Here is a 22603-nt window from a genome sequence, read left to right as displayed (position 1 = left end):
AATGTCTTTATTTGGGGGGCTGGAGAGATGGCTCAGCAGTTAAGGACGTTGATTGCTGTTGCAGAGGACCTGGGTTCAGTCAGTTCCCAGCACTCACATGGTGGCTACCAGCCATCCCTAACTCTAGTTCTTGGAGATCCAACGCCCCCTTCTGACCTCCAAGGGCTTTGTATGATACAGGTGCACTTACATACATACAGGCAATACACTCCTATATATAAAATACAGTAATAAATGATTTTCTTAAATGTCTTATTTGGAGTATGCTAATATAAATGCTATTATGTTTTTAATTTCAAATTTAAGTTGTTGCTGCTATATGGGAGGGGTGTTAAGTTTTGTGCAGTAAGCTTGATGTAAAAGCACTATTAGATCTAAGAACATTTTTGTCTTGTCTTACTGAATTAGTTAGGATTTTTAGTGATATCTGATTGCCGTAATTAAGAGGTGACATCTAGACCCGGTATGGAGGCACACACCCTTAATCCTAGCACTCAGGAGGCAGAGGCAGGTGAATCTCTGTAAGTTCAAGGCCAACTGGGGCTGCAGGGAGACCTGTCTCAAAAAAGACCGAAAAAAAGAGGTGACATCTAGGGGCTGGAGGGATGGTTCAGCTGTTAAGGGCACTGTCTGTTCTTGCAGAGGACCCAGGTTTGATTCCCAGCACCCACATGGCAGCTAACAAGTGTCCAGAACTCCACTTCTAGGGGATTTGACACCCTCTTCCGACCTCCTCGGGCATTACACAACATGGGTACATTTACATGTGTGCAGGCAATATACTCATACATAAAACAAAAATAATAGAATATTTTTTATAAAAGAGGTGACATCTAATAGTTTTGTCTGGTTTTAGTATATATATCAATATATGCATATGAATGAGAGTTCTTTAAATCCGGGGGGGGGAGGGGGGGAGAGGAGAGTGGATGTGAATTTCATCAAACTATGTTGTATGAAAATCACAAAAATTCAATTTAAAAATACAAAAAAATTATCCCAGTGTAATAGAAATTTTCCCTCGATTAAAATTTTTTATTTTTGAGCCAGGGTGGTAGCACACGCCTTTAATCCCAGCACTTGGGAGGCAGAGGCAGGCAGATCTCTGTGAGTTCAAGGCCAGCCTGGACTACATAGTGAGTTTCAGGACAGCTGGGGCAACAGGGAGACCCTGTCTCAAAAAGACCAAAAAAAAAAATTTTTTTTTTAAATTTTTATTTTATGTGTTTGAGTATTTTGCCTGCATGTGTGTAAATGTGCTTGTGCATGCAGTGCCTATGGAAGGTAGAAGAGGGCCTCTGAAACTAGAGTTATGGATGGTTGTAGGCCACCAAATGGGTGCTGGGAATGGAACCCAGGTCCTCTGCAAGAGTATTCAGTGCTCTTAACTGCTGAGTCCCTCTCTCCAGCTCCTGAAATTTCCCCTCAATTTTATCTAACCACTAATACTATTAGTTTGAATTTTGTGTTTTCCTTTCCTGCTGTCTTACTGTTGTGAACTAGATAGATATCAAATGACTTAGAAGAGTTGGGGAAGGAGACAGGGTCCTGGTTATTGTTACACTAGATAAGCATCAAATTTAACATGGGACTTGATCGTCATTGATGGTCAGTGACAGTCCTTGCATAATTTTGTGGTTTGCTGTGGTATGCAAAGCAGCCTAAGCAGTGTGTGCTGTGAACAGAAGTACATGCATTGAATTCATTCCTATCTCCCTCTCTTTAAAGGTGCACTTACAGAGTGCTATGATGAGCTGGGGAACAGATACCAGCTGCCAGTCTATTGCTTGGCTCCACCAATCAACATGATAGAAGAAAAGATTGACATAGAGACTCTGGATATTCCTGAGCCACCACCCGATTCTGGATATGAATCTCAGCTCCGTCTACGCCTTTCCACGGGCAAAGACCTCAAGCTTGTGGTGCGCAGCACAGACACGGTGTTCCATATGAAGAGACGGCTACATGCTGCAGAAGGTGTGGAGCCAGGCAGTCAGCGCTGGTTCTTCTCTGGCAGACCTCTCACTGATAAAATGAAGTTGGAGGAACTGAAGATCCCAAAGGACTATGTGGTACAGGTTATAGTGAGCCAGCCTTTGCAAAACCCAACACCTGTCGAGAACTGAGCTGGGCCTGTTGCCTCTTCCCAGATCCCTTGGTTCCTTTTCATTGTTGTCATTTACTACTCTGCGCGTGAAATGTATTTTCACTGCTCTGAATTCCCTATATGAATGGATTTAGTTCTGAGGAATTACCAGTGAAAAATTCCATCTGTGATGGAGACCAACAAAAATAATAAAACACAAAGAGCCAGCCTCTGAGACTCGTGTAATTACAGTTTCTAATTTGAGAGGCAGTTAAGAAATAGATAATCATTTATTTTAAAACATTCAACAACTATGTGATGTTATAGTTAAATAATTTGGAGTGTACGTGGGACATTTGAGCCATCAGGAACAGCACCAAGAACCTTTTGGATACAGAATTTCCAAAACAGGTCAAATTACATAATTTCTAGAACCATCAATAACAGTTACAAAACTTATGCTTTTTGAAAATGGAATCTAAGAAGAGCAGTATCTGAGGTTTGCTTCTATTTTGGATGTTGACTCTTCGCTTACTTTATATTTAGCCATAAAGGAGTAGAGACTGGAAACTGGGTTCCAGTGTGGCTTTCCCCGTCCCCAGGTTGAGCTCCTGTTCACACTCACACTAAATTCTGGTGCCTTCCAGCACATTGGTGGCAGGCATCCTTCGGGAACACTAGGCAATAATTTAGTAAGTACAGTCAGAGCTCTGAGCTCCAGCTGGTACACAGTTGGAGTCTCTTGTCTTCTTGCTGCACAGTCTTTTTGGAATGTCTTAGAGCAAAGCTGTCTTTGTATCCAGGCTTACCTTCACTGATTGATGTACTATGCTTGGATGTTTTCAGAGCTAACTGACCCACCTGTACAGTTCCTGAGTCAGACAACACAGGAACTGAGTACAGCTGGTTCCTTCCAGGATAAGAAAGTGGTCCTCTCTTCCCTGCCTTGCAGAGGGTATGAGGAAAACTTGTTCTGTCTGTTCCTGAGAAAACTGTGCCTGTTTTCAGCCTTGGAGGAAATTCCAACTCAAAATTTTCAAGTGTGAAAAGTTCACTGGTATCACTTAAACAGCAATAGTGAGACCAAATAGTGGCACGTTGCGTAGACCTGAGTGCTTTCTTTTTCTCTCAACTCTAATTGTGAATGACAGTCCTCCCCCCTCACCTTCACAGCAGAGAGGCAGATTAGTCACCATCTGCATGTTAGGCTAGGGGACTGGAACCCAGTAAGCCAGCCAGCCTTATCTTCTATATGAAGGCTGAGGAAAGCTACCAGGGATTATGTGCCAGGGATTGGAGCCTCTTCAAAGTTGGTTCCACGAGAAGGGGGCTGACACGTGACCACACAGTACCCCTGAGAATCCGAGCGAATCCGAGAGAACAGCACAGTGAGAAAGGCACTGTGCTAGTCTCAGTCAGGAAATACCAAACTTCCACACCTGTCGGGGTGTAAGACACTACTATTCATTTTAGTGGCAAAATGAAACTCCTCATTAGCTGAAAATGTAATGTTTAAAGTGATACTAAGTTTCCTATAGCTTGTCTAAATATATCTATAATTGTAACCTATGTTTCTGAGAACTTTTAACCACTTCCCTAATTCTGTTTGTTCATTTTAAATATGGGTACATCTAATTTAGATTTGATGACGATTGAGACTAAAGTCAAGAGAAGTGAGCAGCATTAATAACAAAGGAGAATGCTTGTATTGGGATGTGGAGGTACAAGGATGTTTCAGTGTATTGCTCACATCATCAAAAAGCTTTGATCAGTTTGTATGCCACAGTGAATAGCAGCTTCTCTCAAAGTTTATCAACTGGATAAAAGTGTTTAAACCTATATTTTTCTTAAGGAAATTTGATGATGTCACCAATAACCTGTTTGGTAAAAGGCCTTTTTTGTTTGTTGAGGGTTTGACCTCTCTTTAAGAGTTTTTATTTTAAAGGAACATACACTTTGAATAACAATCCTCTGGGCATGTTTAACCTAGGTGAGAAAACCATGGTGCTGTTAATTGTCAATAGATTGATATAAGATTGGACCAATACTTGATGTGTATAATTTTAGTATGTAGGGGTTTTGTGCTTTTTTTAAAAAAAATGTTCAATTTTTCTCTTTGTCTTTGCCTTTATTCTGAGTTTCTAATTATTCCTCTATACAATGGCAATCTGCCACATTCTAATGGGAAGTGGGAGGTTTTCCTCCTTCCTAAAACCTCAGCATAGTAACATGATCATCATCACCAAATTTAAACTCTGCTGTGCCAAATGTGCACCTTGAGGTATGTTACGTCTTCTACACTGAAACCTTGGTCTGTGGTAGGTTGTCTAGGGACTGAGGAGATGGCTCAGTTGGTAAAGTAAATGCTTGTTGTGCAAACATGAGGCCCTGAGGACCCACCCGCTGTAGCCAGTCGATGAGCTTCAGGTCCAGTGAAAGAGCCTGTCTCAACAATAAGGTGAAGAGAGAGGGGAAGACACCTGCTGTCAACCTCTGGCCCCACATGTAAGCACACATACGTGAGGAGGTGGGTGAGTGGGAGGGAAAGGGGGTATTTTTGTTCTCAAGGTTTTTATGGTCCAATCTGAGACTCACTAGGCATCGTGGCACACACGTACCTTTAATCCCAGCACTTGGAAAACAGAGGCAGGTTAATTTCTGAGTTCAAGTCCAGCCTGGTCTGCATAGCAAATTCTAGCCAACCAGGACTCCACAGTGAAACTCTGTGTTTAAAACAGACAGACAGAACAAAAAGCTACCATCTCTTATGGCTTCTGGCTTTTTCTCTTCAGAAGGCCTTCCCCATTCTGAGCCATAAAAACCTCTCATGTTTTTGTATTTCTCTTATTACTTCATTGTAATAAGGAGCTTATTTGGTGAGAGAAACAGGGTTCATTTTTTCCCCAGATAGCTGCCCCTTTCATTAATACTACTCAGTGAAAAAATCATCTGTCTTTTCCCTATTTGGGGGGAGAAGGGAACCCTTATTTTTAAGATTTTTTTTTTGTTTGTTTGGACACAAGATCTCACTGTAGCTCCAGCTGGCCTGGAACTCCCCAGGAACCCCAGATTAGCCTCGAACTCACAGAGGTCCACCGCCTCTGCCTCCCAAGTGCTGGAATTAAAGGCATGCACCACTATACCCAGCAAAATAATATATTTTAAATAATCTTGTTAATTGGACTATTTAGCAAATATGCCTCATGACACCCCCCCCCCAAAAAAAAACTGGTCCAATTTGTGGTGTCATTTTTACTTACAGAGAAAAAGAATACAGTTGATGATTTGTCTCCAGCAATGATTATTTGGGACTCTCTGGTGGCCTGTTAGCCTGTCATCTCTCTGGTTCTGTAGATGGAGCCTGTGGATGACTGTCACATGAGATGTTAGCTTAGTCGACTTGGCCTTGCCTATCTTTGAGGCATGAGGCTTAGGATGGTCAAGAAACATGAGCATTAGGCACTGGGGAACAGGTGACTTTGCTTAGTTAGCTGCCTCCAAAGTTCCTTCCTTTTAGATGATATGAGTGTGGAAGAATCTGTCTTTGGCCCCTGGCTAAAATCATAACCAAGCCAGCCTCTCTGCCCTGTTCTTGGTCGTGGCATTGTGCTGCAAGCACTGTCCTTGCCTGTGCCCCAGAGAATGCGTGTGACCAGGAACTTGCAGTGCAGCCATAAAAACTCTGCATACTAACTCATTAAAATGTCTCCACACACTGGGATGGAACCCAGGCTTCACACATGCCAAAGACTACTGAATTAGGTGCCAGACTCTGTATATTCATTTTTTTAACTTTTTTTAAAAAATATTTTATTTGTTATTTTTATTTTATGTGTATGTATGTATTGCCTGCATGTAGGTGAGTGCACCCGTGTCGTGCAATGCCCGCAGAGGTCAGAAGAGACTGTCAGATCCCTTGGAACTGGAGTTATAGACAGTTTTCAGCTGCCATGTAGGTGCTGGGATTCGAACCCAGGTCTTCTGCAAGAACAGTCAGTGTTCTTAACCACTGAGCCATCTCTCCAGCCCCTCATTTTTAAACTTTTAAGTCACTAATTTTTTTAAACCCTAAGGTAGGCCTGAATAGGTTACTTTCTTTGTATTGCTTATCCCCCAAAAATTATCGGTTTACTGGTTCATTTGAATTTTAGTTGTTGGGTTTTTTTTGTTTTGTTTTGTTTTTTGTCTTTTGGGGATTTTTTTTGTTTGTTTGTTGTTGTTTTGTGGGGTTTTTTGGTGCAGGGGGAAGAGAGAGAGACTCATGTAACCCTGGTTGGCCTTGAACTCAGAGATCCTCCTGCTTCTGCTGGGATTACGGCAATGCATCACCACGCCCAGCTATGAATTTTAGTTTCTACACAAAATTTCATTTATAAATAACTCCTGATACTATTCTAGAACCACTCAGCTTCTTATGTTTTGATTTGAAAAAAAAAAAAAAAAACAAAAACTTTCTATTTTATGTGTGAGAGTGTATTGCCTATGTATAAAGTGCACCTGTGTCATGCAATGCCCACAGAGGTCAGAAGAGGACATCAGATCCCTTAGAACTGGAGTTCTTGACAGTTGTTGGCCTCCAAGTGGGTGCTGGGAATCGAACCCAGGTCCTCTGCAAGAGCAGCCTGTGCTTTTAGCTGCTGAGCCATCTCTCCAGCCCCTTGTGTTTTGAGTTTTTGAGACAGGGTCTTACTATGGAGCCCAAGATCCCCTCTCAGTCTCCTGCCTCAGCCCCTAAGGGCTGGGAATAGGGGCATGTGCCACCATACTCTAGGACCCCCAGTTTATGAAGGTACATTGAAAAGAAATCTTCAAAATCATATTGCATAGCTGGGTGTAGTAGTGCACACCTTGATCCTAGCAGTGGTGAGGCAGAGGCAGGAGGATCTTTGTTTGAGGCCAGCCAGGACTACATAGTGAGAGTCTGTCAAAAAAACAACTCTGTCAGCTGGTGGCAGATTATGGATTTGCACAAGAAGAAAGAGTTCACAGAACTAGTATTACCTTACCTTCTGTTTTTGCAAAGGTTTGTTTGGCTATTGTGTGAGACATTCCAAAAAAAAAAATACATCTGATGGCGTGGCAAAGTGGCTTAGCAGGTAAAGGCACTTCTTACCCCCAAGCCTGACAAACCTGAGTTTGAGTCCCAAAACCCACATGTTGAAGGAGAAAACCAATTTTCGAAAGTTATCCTCTGACCTCCACATGTGCCAGAGCACACACACATAATACATACATACAGTTAAGTGTAAGAAAAAGATCTGATCTGATGGCCTGTTTGTTATTCCTTTGATAGTCCCCCTGATTTCTAGAGAGGGAAAAACAGCCAACAATGTCTTTTTTAAAAAAATACTTTTTTTTTTATTGTGTATGAGTGTATTGCCCATATGTAAGTGTACCTGTGTCGTGCAGTGCCCACAGAAGTCAGAAGAAATGTTGGATCCCTTGAAACTGGAGTTATGGATGACTGTTAGCTGCCATGTGGGTGCCAGGAATCGAACCCAGGGCCCTTGCAAGAGTAACCAGTGCTTTTAACCACTGAGCCATTTCCCCAACCCTCTACAGTGTCTTTTATACTATTTGACCCTTCCCTCCCTGTCCCCATTCTAAATAAGGGACATAGTATTTGAGTTGCTTCAGCAGCTGTCTGAAAAACTAGAATACAGGTCTTGATTACCCTTTAACTCAAGACCATCTCCAGGAGACAGGAGAAACAAACTTACCTAAGACCTTGGTAATGTCTCCCCAGAACCACACCTAGATCCTAAAACTGCCTGCTAACAAAAACCATCTGTGCTGCCTCAAGAGCCCAGACCTGTAAAAGATTCATTCAGTGGTGAGGCACTTTGGCTCAGTTGCTCTCCAGCTGCTAGTTTTCCTGCTGTGGAGTGCTGCAGATCTGCATACTGGGTATTGCCCAGGCCTATTTGCAGTAAGATGCAGTGTCGGGAGGATAATCCTCATGTCAGAAGGACAGGATGACTGTTGGGAGATGCTTTGCACCTTTTGGGTCTTCACAACTAAGTCCCCAAATAGACACCTTTATCTCTGTGTAGAAAAGATCTGTTAAGTGACTTAGTTGCTGTTTTGGTCTGGTTTGGTTTTGCTAGTTCCATTCTGCTTTTGTGGTACCGTTGTAGAGAAGTTTTGCCTTCCAGTTAACATTAATCATGTTTGAAAGCATGCTAAGGAAATCCTACATCTTTTAGCAGAGAGGCATTCACAGTAATATGATATTTATTATTACAGGTTTGACTTAGGGATAACAATCTTAGATAAGCATTCTTGTCTTGCAGTTGACAGCATAATCATATTTGATTGTCAGTGATATTGGGTACTCTTGACTTAATTGATTGCCTTGAGGTTAGTTCTGATGTAGCCTGAAGAAATCCATGGTTTATGTAGTAAATGACATGTATTTATTCAGAGGGATTTCTGAGCCAATGAATCTGCTAGCTTAAAATTTAAGCAGATGAAGTCAGGCATGGTAGCACATGCCTTTAGTCCCAGCACTCGAGAGGCAGTGGCAGGCGGATCTCTGTGAGTTCAAGGCCAGCCTGGTCTACTTAGCAAGTTCCAGGCCAGCTGAGGCTACAGAGAGACACTGTCTCAAAAAAAAAAAAATTTAAAAATTTAAACAAATGGGTATGGAGAGATGGCTCAGCACTTAAAAGCACTGGCTGCTGTTGCAGAGGACCCAGGTTTGAGTCCCAGCATCCACATTGCAGCTAACGACCATCCATAATTCCAGTTCAAGGGGATCCCATGTCCCTCTTCTGACTTCCACAGGCATTGCATGACATGGGTGTGCTTACGGACATTAGGCAACATACTCATATATGTAAAATAAAAATAATTTTGAAAAAAATTTAAACAGAAGCCCGTCATGATGAACATGCCTGATCAGAGCACTTAGGCTAAGGCAGGAGAATCAGGCTGAAGGCCAAGACCTGGCTACATAGATGGTGTCTCAACAAAACACCCCCAACTCCTCCCCGCCATAAACAGAGGGAGGGAGGAAAGGAAGGAGGGGGAGAGAAATAAAAAAAAAACTATCTGCTGGGCTAGAGTGATGGCTCAGCGGTTAAGATCACTGACTGCTTTTGCAGAGGACCCTGGTTCAATTCCCAGAACCCACATGGTGGCTACGAACCGTCCTTAACTCCAGTTCCAGGGGAATCCGAAGCCGCCTTCTGACCTCCGTGGCACTGCACAACATGGGTGCGCTCACATACATGCAGGCAATACACTCATACACATAAAAATAATAAAGGAAAAAAACCTATCTGCTAACAGGAATACTTAATTGACCTTGAATCTGAATTCTGGCCCTACCACCTATGAGGCATGTTTTTGGGTAAGTTTCTTTTGTTTTTAAATTTTTATTTTATGTGTCTGAGTATTTTGTCTATATGTATGTGTATGCACACATGGAGTACAGTGCCTGTGGAGGCCAAAAGAGGGTGTTGGATCCCCTGGAACTGTCTGTGAGCCACTATAGGGGTATTAAACTAAACCCTGGTCCTCTGCAAGAGCAACAATTGCTCTTAAACACTGAGCTATCTCTCCAGCCCTTGGGTGAGTTTCTTAATCTCTCTAGGCCTGTTTCCTCCTCTGTAAACTGAGGATTACACCACCTAGTTGACAGGGTTAAGAGGATAGTCACTGATCTAAACATTGCCTCACCTACAGCAAACATGACTATGATAGTTGTCATTTACTGATGTCATAATACAGTCCCATAGGGCGACTCACAAGTCTCATACCAAAAGTGTTTTTAAATCATTCAAGATACTAATTACACAAAATTAAAATGGTCCAGGGGTACATAATAATTATTTTGCCCTAGTAAGTTTTATTCCATTGCCTAGGCACTTAGCTCACCAGAGTAATTCAGGTTCTAAGGAAAACACAGCCTTAGCTGGCCCCAGTACTGTGGCACACTCCTGCAGTAACTCAAGGCTGAGGCAGGAGGATCACTTGGTCCCACAAGTTCAAGATCAACCTGGGCAAAATAAATATAAATAAGTAAATAAATAAATAAAAAACAGCTCCCACATCCTTTGCAGTTCTCCTGCCTTGTCACCATTGGCCAACATGAGTCTCTGGCTCCAGGTGGTCTCACTTAGCCTAGAAAGGATCCTGAGAGCATTGGGCCATTGGTGACAATTACTAAGGAAACATCACCTTGCAAGTGCTTAGCTCCAGTAAGTTCGCAGCCATTCTGATACACAAGCATCTATGAGCAGGGTTGACCTGAGAAGTAACAGCAAAACGGCCTTGCTGAGAGGCCTGCTGTGGTAGCACATGCCTTTAATCCCAGCACCTTTAAAGGCAGAGGCAGAGAGATCTACTTAGTTCCAGGCTTGCTGGGGCTGCAGTGAGACTCTGTCTCAAAAAGACTGCCCCCCCCCCAAAATTGGGGCCATGTTGAAAGAAAGCGGTTGCTTGGGGTTGGAGATGTAGTTCAGTGGTAGAGCACTGGCCTGGCAGACAGGAGGCTTTGAGTTTCATACTCAGTAAGTACCACAAAAAGAAAGGAAAGCAGTTACTCTATATTATATGATTGTGAGGTCTGTGTGAGGATATGCCATTAAAATAGGAGTCTGCTTGTTGATGGATGAGAGCTCATTTAAACTCTCAGGAACAAAGCCAGTGTAAAGACACTCTGGATAGCTGGTATGGGGGCATATTATAATCCCAGAACTTGGGAGGTAGAAGCAGAAGGATCAAGGAGTTCAAAGTCAACTACATTTGACTTTAAGGCCAGCATGGACTATATGAGACCTTGTCTTGAAAAAAAAACAGATAATCTACTTTGCTACAGTAATCCATTTGTGGCCATTTAACAACTTTAATTAATCATGCTCATCACGTCTGGATCACAGCTGTTCGTTGAGGCTCTTCTGGCTCGTCCTAGCTGAATGCATTCTTTTCTTAAATAGCTGAAACTTCTCTTTCCCTTTTTCTTTCGCTTCCTGTCTCTCTTTCCTCCTTTTCTTCCTATCCAGGGATTTGTCAGTGGCAAAGATCGTATACAGCTTAAATTCCTTGTAATTAAGCAGCTTTTGTTGAGAGAAAAAAGAGAAATGTCCATAAGGATTTGACACTTTGGTAAAGATGACATTATGGTTGTAACCATTCCTTATTAGATACTTGGGACTTAAGAGGCTCAGTCCCAAGGACAGAGCTATAGTCTAATTGAGTCCTAGGAGAACTCAAAGTCTGCTGCAGACCATGGGGACAGGGTCACTCTGGTGTGTCTCATGCCAAGTCCAGATGCTTCAAGCGACCATCTCTCGCTCCTCCCAGTGTGGTCCAAGTGTGGTCCCCTGATCCCCCTTCACACCTGTACAAGGTGTCACCCTCCCTGTAACACCTTCAGAATTTTGCTGCTCACATGGTTCCATCATAGAATTTCTATTTCTGCTTATTCAAATCTATAAACCTTCCCTGACTACCATGTTATCACCATGTTATTCTGTCTCCTCCTCTAAACCTCTGTAATTATATATCCACATCACACGATGTAGCCCTTAGCTGGTCCTTTCTCTTCCAGGGCCCATCTGTCTCTTGAGCTGTTTCCTGGTCACAGCCCATAAGGTGGGTTTGTATGAGTTTCTCCTGTCTCCTCACCCATCTCCACCATTGGTAATAGGACTTTGCTGTCTGCCATGTGCCTGGCTTTGTGGATCTGCACTTACTCGGTCACCTGTGATGTCAAAGTCATGGAAGAGCTCTCGAAGTTCCTGTTTTTTAATATTAAAGAGAAATCTGTACATGTGGAAGTTAGCTGCACCAATTTTCAGCTCCCCATCCAGGTCAAGCAAGTCAAAAACAAGTCGGGAATGGCGATACATAAATTGATCTTCCAGGTGGTTCTATTGAGAGAAATGTGTAAGACTAGGAAGAATATTGGTATTGCCCTGTAAATTTGTTACAGTAAGGTTTGCATAGTCACCAGCCATTATCTGGAGAGCTCAAAGCAAGAGGCAAAATCATAGACTTGGGGAAAAGGCCCTCATGAACCCATGTCTCCCCTGTGATCCTCCAGGGATCAGTTCTCCTTCACAACACTGGTCATCATGTATTCCCTCAGTGAAGGTCTCAGGAAACATTGACCTTGCTGATCACACAAGATCCCTTTCCTCAAGGAGTAGAAGCAGGTAGCTACATGGCCAATGTCTAGGGGTGAGGAAGGAACCCAAAGAATGCTTCCCATCTCTTTCAGTCAGCCTCTGCACAAAATTCCCAGAGCCAAAAAACCAGGGCAGGAGTGAGGCACTCAGGGTTACTGATGGTGCTTTGAAAATCATCAATCCATTTGAAGACAGGCCAGCCAAGAAAGGGGCAACCTTTTCCTTATGAGGAAAGGTAGTATGGGAGGGCCAAAGTGTTGGGGCTGCAGTGGGAGAAGCTGGCAAGGGATTGAAATGTCAAGCTGTGAATGATGCGCATTCAGGAACCTAATGTTAATCTTGCGTTTGTTTGTAGTGAAGGGAAAAGCATCCCTCTATACTCCTGCTTCAACTCTGCTTTAGCAAGATGGGGGCAGCAGCCCAGCACACCTTACTCCGCCCCAGATCCAAACCTGGTACTTGCCTGGTGTGTCAGCAGTATGCAAACCAACACATAGAACCGGTCAAAACTGATCTCACCCATAGCCGTCCAGTCCAGCATGTCAAATATAACCTTGATCTGTATGGTTTTCAAGTTAGTCACATGATGGAGGAAGTGATAGAACAGCACATCTGTGAAGAGGGAGCTGAAATGGATTATTCTGGAACCGTTCCAAAAACTTATCAACTAGGAATCACATAAAAATGGTAGCCATGTTGGAAGCTTACTGTCCTAGGATGAAAGACACTCTTTGTTTTTGGCTTCACACCGGACCTTCCAGAAGTCCTCAAGCCTTTGAAAAAGCAGTGTGCCCTAGTTGTGGAGACAGAATGGCCAGTTGGCTCACATTACCAGACAACTTGGTGGTGGTTAGTACCTAGCTCTTGACCCCAGTCGCATGCTCTGTTCTAGTTTTCTCCACTGCTGTGACAAAACACTCTGACCAATACCAACCTGGGGAGGAAAGGGTTTATTTGGCTTACATCTCCCAGGTCACATTTCATCAGGGAGCCCAAGGTAGGAAGCAACTCGGCAGGAACCTGGGGCAGGAGCTGGAGCACAAGCCATGGAGGAATGCTGCTTACTGGCTTGCTCCTGTGGGCCATGTTCAACCTGCTTTCTTATACAACACAGGCCCACTTGCCCAGGAGTGGCACCACCCACAGTGGGCTGGGCCCTCCCACATCACTCAGTAATCAAGAAGATGCCCTGCAGACCTGACCACAGGCCAATCCAATGGAGACAATTCACCAATTGAGGCTCCTTCTACCCAGATGTGTCAAGTTGATAACTAACGCTATCCATCACATGTCCCACAGAGCAGATGATCATGCACATATCACCAGTGAGACAAGGGGCTGAAGAGTGGCAACACAAACATGGGGTGCACTTACTATAGAAGGGGAGAGCTTCCTTCTCCCTGGGGACAAAGGGCACCTTGTTTAAAATGCTAACATTTTATCCTGGCTTTTCCCTTGAGATAATCAGAATGAGAAATTTAAAAATCAGGGCTGGAGACATGGCTCAGCAGTTAAGAGCACTGACTGCTCTTGCAGAGGACCTGGGTTTGGTTCCCAGCACCCACATGGCAGCTAACAACTGTCAATAACTCCACCTCTAGAGGATCCAACAACCTCTTCTGACCTCCGTGGGCATTGCACTGGTGCACTTACATGTGGGCAGTACACTCCTATACATAAAAAAATTTTTTTAAAGCCACATTAAAAAAATCAGTCCTCTTGAGGGGTTCTGCTTAAAGCAAACCCATTTGACTGTGGAGGGAAGGAGCCTGAATTGTTCAGTGTTAAGCACTTTTGAATACCTCTCAGCAAGTCCTAAACCTGAGAAGTCACACACTCTGTGGGCCAAGGTTGTGACGGTACAAAACCACAAGGGGTAACAAGGGCTTTTCAGGCATGACTTCCCTTTTACCTCTGTTTGTTTTAAAGATTTTTTTTTTTAAAGACAGGTTCTCCCTGTAGCCCCAGCTGCCCTGGAACTCACTTGTAGACAAGGCTGGTCTTGAACTCATAGAGATCCATCTGCCTCTGCCTCCCAAGTGCTGGGATTAAAGGCGTGGGAGGCATTGGAGGGGAGGGAGTGGGCATGGATTTGATCAAAACACCATGTATGAAATTCTCAATAAATTATTGAAAAAAAAAAGAATGGATCTCTGGGCCCCACTGATAATATAAAGCATATCTTATTCAGTGGACTCCCAGTAGGAAGTAGCTGGGAACACAGTGAACCTGTGGCCACAATGTCAGGAGTGAGGCTCCAGATGATCACTTCACACTACTTCTGCATGCCCTGCTGGCTGTGACACTGGGAACAGCACACTGTACACACAGAGCTAGCAGGATGCACCTGGAGACACGTGACCGTGGGACTTTGCAGCTATGGAGTCAGTGCCGTTTTGCAGCCAGATGACCGGCCACTCAAGTCCCCAAAGCCTGAAGTTGCTCCCCCAGAAGCAAGCTAAGGCTGTTCCCTCTTTCAGGTCACTGTTTCCACCCTTGGTGACCAGGCAACAGGAGCATGCTTGTGTCTCCTGGGCATTGCATCATTAGGGAATGATTTTAGGGAGATCAGACCTTGTTGGACAGCTGTCCCAATGAGACCAAAATGGAATGATGGAATCAAACTAAAGCCCCCCAGGTTAAAGTGGATTCAAACCAAGTCCCCCAGACCAAAGAAAAATATTCAGAACAAGGAATTAAGAAGTAAAATAATTCTAACTGCTGAGAAAGAGCTGACCTTTTCATGCTCGTACACAAGCCGGACATCACCCGAAACTTCCCCCCTCCTGCTGCTGGCCCCCTCCCACTGCTGCCGGTTGTGGTTTGTGGTTTTTGCCTTTAAAAGTAGCATGTAAGCTGAGCTCGGGGCTGCTGTTCTCTCCCCGCCCCCCAGTGAGGCAGAAGCCCGTCTGCGCAAACGATTAAATCCTCTTGCTTGTCACATCTCCTGGTCTGAGGACTGAGTTATTGGGGTGTGGCCTCCCGTGGACTTTGGGTACCCCAGCCTGGGGGTCCTACAGGAGCTCAGTTTTCTGAGGTACAGCCTGTGTCCTGCAGCTAGCTGCCTTATCTGGGCCAGGGCGGGGGAAGGTTTGGTATCACACCGTGTGTAAATAAATCTCTGCAAAGTAGCAGAGTGAGGTACAACATTGTGAAGAAAAGTGGGTGACATTTTTATTGCTTTTGCTTTTATTCTTTTTGGTGTTGGAGCTCAAATCCATGCTAAATATATGTCTACTACTAAGTTATATCTCCAGCCTCTTTTTTGGGGGGGCAGGGGCAGTCTTTTTGACACAGGGTCTCCCTGTAGCTCCAGCTGGCCTGAAACTCATTATGTAGACCAGGCTGGCCTTGAACTCACAGAGACCCTCCTGCCTCTGCTTCTGGAGTGCTGGAATTAAAGGCGTGTGTCACCATGTCCAGCTGGATCTAGCCTCTTTACTGCGTTTTTTGTTTGGTTTGGGTTTTTGTTGATTTTTTTTTGGATAGGATCTCCCTAGTCACAACCTGCCTGGAAGTCATGATGTCAAGACCCAGGGTGGCCTTGATCTCAAAGAGATCCACCTACCTCTGCCTCCCAAGGGCTGGGATTTAGGCACTTGCTACCAAGCCTGGTGTTACTGTTTTGTTTTTTTTGTTGTTGTTGTTGTTTGTTTTTGTTTTGAGACAGGGTCTCCCTGTAGCCCCAGCTGGTCTGGAACTCCCTATGTAGACCAGGGTGGTCTTGAACTTACAGAGATCTGCCTGCCTCAGCCTCCTGAGTGGTGGGATTCAATTAGGCGTGTACTACCAGGCCTGGCACTGTTCATTTTTTTAAGACAGACTAGACTCTTAAAAATCTTTTTGGAAGGGTGTGGGTTGATAGCATACCTTTAATCCCAGCATTTAGGAGGCAGAGGCAGGAGGATCTCTATGAGTTTGAGGCCAGCCTGGTCTATATAGTGAGTTCTAAGCCAGCCAGGGCTACAGAGACCCCCCCCCATCTCAAGAAAAATGTTTATGGAAGGATCCTTCTTCACTGTGACATTTCCTCTCTGATGTGAGCCAGTAGAATACCTTATTTATACTGAAGCTTTGAAAGAACCAAGGGGGTTTCACCTGAACTGCTAGTTTATAGGCTCAGTGATAGAACTGGTGACCAGCATTTTGAGTCAAAAGTACCATTGGACACAGACAACCCTGGTTAAAATCAGTGGGTCACAAAACAAAAAGGTGTGAATGTGGGGAAAGCACCTGTAGGAAGGGGGTGACAGGTGGAAGGGAGATAAGACAGTGAGGGGGTGAGAGGAATCAGAATATATTATATACAAGTGTGAAACTGTCAGAAAACTAATTTAATTTTTTTCCTTTTTTACATTTTTCATGTGTATATCATGTGTGAATATGTATGTTTTTGCATGCGTGAATACTTATGCACATGGAGGCCTTAGATTGACGTTGCAAACCATCCTCCATTGCTCTTCTGTATTCAGTGAGGCAGTCTCTCAATCAAACCCAGAGCTTGCAGATAGGGCTAGTCTTGCCAGTCAGCTTGCTCAGGGGACCTGTCTACGCCTTCTGAGGCTAGAATTATAGGTGGGCCACCATGCCCACTGGCATTCTGTGGGTTTCTGGGAATCCAAACTCCCGTCCTCACTCTTATTCAGCAAGTGCTTTAACCCCTGGTGCCACCTGTCCACAACCCAATTTAATCTTTTTTTTTCTGAAGGAAAAGAAAAAAAAGCTGAAACAACAAAAACCAAGAGACCACACAGATCTTGTGACCCACAGGTTTTGGCCTGGGGGCTAGCTCAGTCAATAAAGTGTTTGCAGAGCAAGCACAAGGACCACAGTTCAATCCCTAGAGTTTGGATAAAAAACCTGGGTGTGTGAGCCGGGCGTGGTGGTCCGTGTACTTGGGAGGTAGAGGCAGGTGGATCTCTGTGAGTTCAAGGCCAGCCTGGTCTACATAGTGAGCTGGGGCTACAGGGAGACCCTATCTCAAAAAGACAAAAAACAAACAAATAAACAAACAAAAAAAATACTGGGTGTGTAATCCCAGCGCCAGGGAGGCAGAGAGAGGTGGATCCCTGGGACTCGTTGGCCAGCCAGCCTAGCCACTCTGAGAGCTCCAAACCAATGAGACACCCTGTTTCAAAAAAAGGAGATGACTTCTGAGGAACAACACCCAAGGTTGTCCTCTGGCTTCTACACACACACACACACACCACACTCACGCATTATAAAAACCACAGCTGGAGAGATGTCTCAGCCCGTAAAAGCTCTTGCCACCAAGCCTGAGAACCTGAGTTTGATCTCAGGATTTACATGGTGGAGAGACCCAATTCCTACAACTCCTGCAAGTTGTCCTCTGACCTCCACACAAGCACGGTCACACACACACACACACACACACACACACACACACGCACAATGTAGAAAAATGTTTAAAAATAAAATAACCATGTTTGGTGGGGCAAGCCTGGGATCCCAGCATTGGGGAGGCTGAGGCAGGAGCGGCAGAAGTTCAAGGTCATTCTCGACTCCATAGAAAGTTTGAAGTACAGCCTGGAGAGAGGGCTCAGCAGTTAAGAACACACTGACTGTTCTTGCAGAAGACCCAGGTTCGAATACCAGCACCCACATGGCAGCTAACAACTGTCCGTCTGTAACTCCAGTTCCAGAGGATCCAACAGTTTGTTCTATCCTCCATGGACATTGCACAACACGGGTGTACTTACTTACATGCAGGCATAACACACATACACATAAAAAATAAAAATAATAAAATTTTTCTTTGGTCTTATATTTTAAAAAAGAAAGTTTGAAGTCATCCTGGGCTACATGAGACCTTGTTTCAAAAAAATAAACACTTAGAAACCAGTCATAGCAACTCATAGTTATAATTCTAGCACTTGGGAGACTGAGGCAGGAAGATTGTCAGAGTTCAAGGCCAGCTAGGAAGGGCTACATAGTGAGTTACTGGTCAATGTGGGCTGCAGAGTGAGACCGTCTCAGAAAAATTTAAAAAGAAAAAACACATTCCTTACTACGAATGTCAGGACCTGTTTATCACTGAGCAACAACCCTGGACTTCATCATTTCTAGATGAGGAAACAGCCTCAAGGAGGAGATGACAAGTTGCCTGAATCACAAGGAATAGCGGGCAGAGCCGAGCCTGCCCCCCAGAGCCTGCAGTGTTACCCGCCCCACTGTACCACCTCGTCTCTGCTCTTTTTGCAGCTTCTCTCCAGCCTTCATTTACAAGATGAAATAAATGTTTGTAACCAAAGTTTCTGGTTGTTAGAGGGAAGGACTGACCATTCATGGTGTTCCTACGGTGTGCATCGAGAATGTGGAAGTATTCCATCAGGGCCTTCACATTTCTCACAGATAATAAGCAGTAAATTTTGTCCAGGTAGAGGTACCACAGAAATGATCCTTGCTTCAGTTTCATCGTGGTATACCTTGAGCCAGAGGCTCTGGCAACCTGAGATGAATGGAGAATTCTGCCTTGGAACTAGAATGCCAGATGGTCCCTGAAAGGATTGTCAGGGGCAACAGCCAGCAAGGATGGAATGGCTCCTCCCAGTTCTCCAGCTTCGCCATCGATGTTCACTGTGATTTCTTGTCCATTCTAATTGGAAATCTCGTAGCTCAGATGAGGAGAGTGCCATGTACGAAAACTGAGCTGACTGCCAAAGTGGTTCCTGGAGTTGTCATAGCGGAGATGTGTTTATTAGGAAGAAAAATGGAAACGCACACAAGTGCTGAAAGATCCCAGAACAAGTGTGTTAAAATAAAGCCGAAGAGAAGGAATTTTTGTTCTCTTCTATTTACTTGTAGAAAGGGTCTCACTGTGTAGCCCTGGCTGGCCTGAACTCTGTAGAACAGGCTGGCCTCAAAATCAGAGATCCGCATGCCAGAGTGCTGAGAGTAAGGTGTGCCCCACCACACCTAGCTCAAAAGGAATTTTTAAAAGGCCAAAGTGTAGTGAGTAAGCCAGCAAAGCTGGGCACCTTCTTAGCATAATCAAGAGTGTTTTTCTTTGGTTTGTTTTTATTATGGATTATTTTAAACCAACCCAAAGGTCAGTCAGCAAATTAGTATGACCAAGGTCTACGCACTTGTTGCTCAGGTCAACAGTGATCTATCCAGGCCAATCTCAGTGCATTTACACTCATTTCCCACTGTCACCATTCCTGGGTTATTTGGAAGCTAATTCTAGACAAACCAGCTTCTATGCAAATATTTGAGTAGATAGATAGATAGATGATAGATAGATAGATAGATAGATGATAGATAGATAGATAGATGATAGATAGATAGATAGTGTCTTCCTAAAAGCATGGCTGCTTACCATTCTCGGACTTGAAGGTGATTATCCCTAACAGCATCAATATCAAGTTGGCATTCAGTTTCTCTGATTGTTTCATAAAAGTCTGAAGACCACTTCAAGTTGGGAATCCAAGCAGATCTACATAACATTTATAATGTTTCATAAACATCTTTGGTTTTCCAGCTTGTATGTTTCTTATAATTTGTGATTTTAAACTTTTTTATTACATGTGTGTATATATGATGTGTGTATGTGGTAGGTATGCCAAGGCACATAAGTGGAGGTTAGAGGACAACTTTGAGGAGTCCATTTTCTCCTTTCACCTTATTGAGACAGGGTCTCTCTTGTCTCTGTGCTGTGTACTCCAAGCTAGCTGGCTTGTGAGCTTCTGGTCCGTTCTCCGGCCTCTGCCTCACACATCACTGTAGGAGTGCTGAGATTTCAGATGCCAGTCATTTCATCCAGCTCTTTGTGGGTTTCAGAGATCCAGTGTGGATTGTCAGGCTTGTTCAGCAAGCACTTTTACCCACTGGGCCATCTTGCTGGCCTAAGTATTATTTCAGTTTTAATCTTTATTTCTTACATTTTATTTATTGTGCATGTGTGTGTATGTGTGTGCATGCTATAGCATGTATGTAGAGGTCAGAAGACAACATATGGTAATCTGTTCTCTCCTTCTACCATGTAGGTCCGGGGGAACAAATTCAGGTCATCAGACTTAACAGCAAGCACCTTTACATGCTGAGTATTTAAAAAAAAAAAAAGAAAAGAAAAAAAAAAAGGTCCATGGGCTGGTGAGATGGCTCAATGAGTAAAGCGGCTTGCTGCCAAGCCTGACAGCCTGAGTTCTGTCTGTGGAACCAATGTGGTAGAAGGAGAGAACTAATGTAAATTGTTCTCTGATCTCCACACAAGCACCACATGTGTACACAGCAATAGGTAAATGTAAATTGAAAATTTAAAAATAAAAATCCAGTGTGTGTCTTACACTTTACCCCCATCTGGTTTGGACTAGTATTTAAGTGCTGGACACTACAGAGTGCTAGGGGCTGCCATATTGGACAGCACAGATCTAGATACACAGGATAATTCTATGAGATTTAAAACCCAATCAACCACTAATCAAAAGGTCAGTGACAGAGTACTAAGGAAACATACGTGGCTCGGATGGTTAGATGGAGGTTTTTCCAAACTATCAAGGAACAAATAGTTTCATATTATATAAACTACTTCAAAGCAGCTCTGATTTCAGTAAGTCCACAGGCTAGGCTATGTAGAGAATCTTCTTAACAACCAGAGATTCCTTAGGCTCCTTCCCAGCACTTAAGGAATTAGGCAAGAGGCCAGAAGGATATTTAGTTTCACTGTGCAGTAGTGATTGGGGTGATACAGAAAGCTTATGGTCCTGTAAAAGTATGGCTCTAAAGAACACTTGATTAAGACCTTGGGTACTATACCCTCTGTGCAAGGTAAACCCAAAACACCTCCTGCCCTTTCCTCCTGTGGACTAAGGAAAGTTGCTAAAGCACTGAGTGGAAAGGCAGGGGACTTGCACTCAAGTGTGCATACTCACAGAAGAAATCTTTTTTTTAAAAGGCAAAAGAAGAAGCAGTTCCTGAGATCATAACCAAACAAACACCTTTACACAGGCCAGTACCCCAAATCGACCTCAGCCAGTAGTAAACCCAAGCAAAGAAAGCACATCCTTTCTGGAGGATCACACCTTGAGGAAATCCCAGAGATAATTTTCCAGGGGGAAGATAAATCATAGGGCTGGGAATGTAGCTCAGACGGTAAAGTGCTGGCCTACCAGGCACAAGCACATGGATTCGATACCTGGCAGTGCATAAATGGGGAGCTGTGCACATGCACTTCAGAGGCAATGGCAGGAGGATCAAAAACTCAAGGTCAATATACTTCTTGGGATGGGGATGTAGCTCAGTGGTAGAGAATTTGCCCATCATGTTTGGGACCTTAGATTCCATTCTCAGAACTCCAAATATATATATGTGTGTATATATGCGCGCGCGCACACACACACACACATATATATTCCAGTTAAACTCTATTTAACTGCTAAGCCATCTCTCCAGCCATACTTTTATTTTTTAAATTATGTGTGTGGGGGGCATGTGCATGTGAGTGCAGATGCTCTCAAGAGGCCAGAAGAGGGTGTCGGAGCCCTTGGAGCTGGAGTTACAGGCCATTGTGAGCTGCCCAGTGTGGGTGCTGGGAACCAAACTTGGGTGCTCTGTAAGAGCAGGAAGCGTTCTTAGCCACTGAGCCATCTCTCCATCCCCACAATGCTTTTATGTATGGTTATATATGTCTGCATAAACATGTATTAATAGAGGTACATATATGTACATATACCACAGTTCTGCTTGACACATAGGTCATGGGACCCTCTGATTTATGACTAGTTGGTGAAAAACTCAGGTGATACCCTGAACTTATGATTGAACCTGAAGTGTTTTGGAGGGCAGTCTTCTGGGAACAATTCTTAAACCTGTGGGGTCTGTGCTGACTCCCAGTGTCAGAACTGAATTGTAGGACACCTATTTGGTATCCTACCAAAGCAGAGAATTACTTGATGTGGCAAAAATTCCCACACATTTGGTAAAAGACAGAATAATAAGAGAATAGAACACATATACATTAACAAGAGAATAGTCAGTTATATTTTTTTAATTTTTGAGATAGGATCTGGCTGTATCTCAGGCTGACCTGGAAGTCACTATGTATTCCAGACTGCCTCAAACTTATGATTCTCCTTCCTCAGCTTCCTGAGTGCTGGGGATTGTAGACATGCACCACCACATGTGCTATAAATTTTTTGTTTTTTTTTTTAATTAGAAGAAGCATTTCATTACAACAGCATTAACCTATTCAATAACATTTTTCTGAGCTAGGGTACATCTCTTTTAAAATTGGCTGTATATTTTTAGGTTTACAGATGAATTATTACACTTGTACAACCTTTTACTCATTATAAACTCTATAAGATATAAAATTACAAGTTTTTATTAGTCACTTTTCTTGTTGCTGCGATAAAATGCCTGA

The 22603-nt window shown here is 43.7% G+C and overlaps 2 protein-coding genes across 3 annotated transcripts in view; one reads left to right on the top strand and one right to left on the bottom strand.

Moving 5' to 3' along the window:
- Nucleotides 1-4127, top strand: part of Ubtd2 (ubiquitin domain containing 2) — a 95050-nt gene extending 90923 nt beyond the window's left edge. For both annotated transcript variants that reach the window (XM_008850766.1, XM_029554880.1), the window contains exon 3: nucleotides 1729-4127. In XM_008850766.1, coding sequence (XP_008848988.1) covers nucleotides 1729-2126 — 398 coding nt within the window. In that variant the 3' untranslated portion in view covers nucleotides 2127-4127. The remainder of the gene's footprint in view (nucleotides 1-1728) is intronic.
- Nucleotides 4128-10965: 6838 nt separating this feature from the next.
- Efcab9 (EF-hand calcium binding domain 9) lies at nucleotides 10966-18658 on the bottom strand. Its single transcript, XM_008850819.1, has 4 exons — nucleotides 18523-18658; nucleotides 12686-12834; nucleotides 11788-11964; nucleotides 10966-11148 (listed from the first exon to the last, which is right to left on the bottom strand). Exons 1-4 carry the CDS (start codon nucleotides 18656-18658, stop codon nucleotides 10966-10968), a joined length of 645 nt encoding a protein of 214 aa, XP_008849041.1.
- Between the last annotated feature and the right edge of the window lie 3945 nt (nucleotides 18659-22603).

The sequence above is a fragment of the Nannospalax galili genome, unplaced genomic scaffold (assembly GCF_000622305.1).
Source record: "Nannospalax galili isolate Female #2095 unplaced genomic scaffold, S.galili_v1.0 scaffold104, whole genome shotgun sequence".
NCBI classification, from domain to species: domain Eukaryota; kingdom Metazoa; phylum Chordata; class Mammalia; order Rodentia; family Spalacidae; genus Nannospalax; species Nannospalax galili.
The sequence above is the reverse complement of the archived record's forward strand: the minus strand, read 5'-3'. Positions and strand labels throughout refer to the sequence as shown.

Excerpts from the sequence above, each read along its gene's own strand:
- Efcab9 (XM_008850819.1), bottom strand. The coding sequence starts at position 18,658 with ATGAAACTGAAGCAAGGATCATTTCTGTGGTACCTCTACCTGGACAAA. Across the intron at positions 12,835-18,522 it reads CCGTAGGAACACCATGAATG|ATGTGCTGTTCTATCACTTC; the intron begins GTCAGTCCTTCC and ends CCCTCTTCACAG. Across the intron at positions 11,965-12,685 it reads GCATACTGCTGACACACCAG|AACCACCTGGAAGATCAATT; the intron begins GCAAGTACCAGG and ends TTCTCTCAATAG.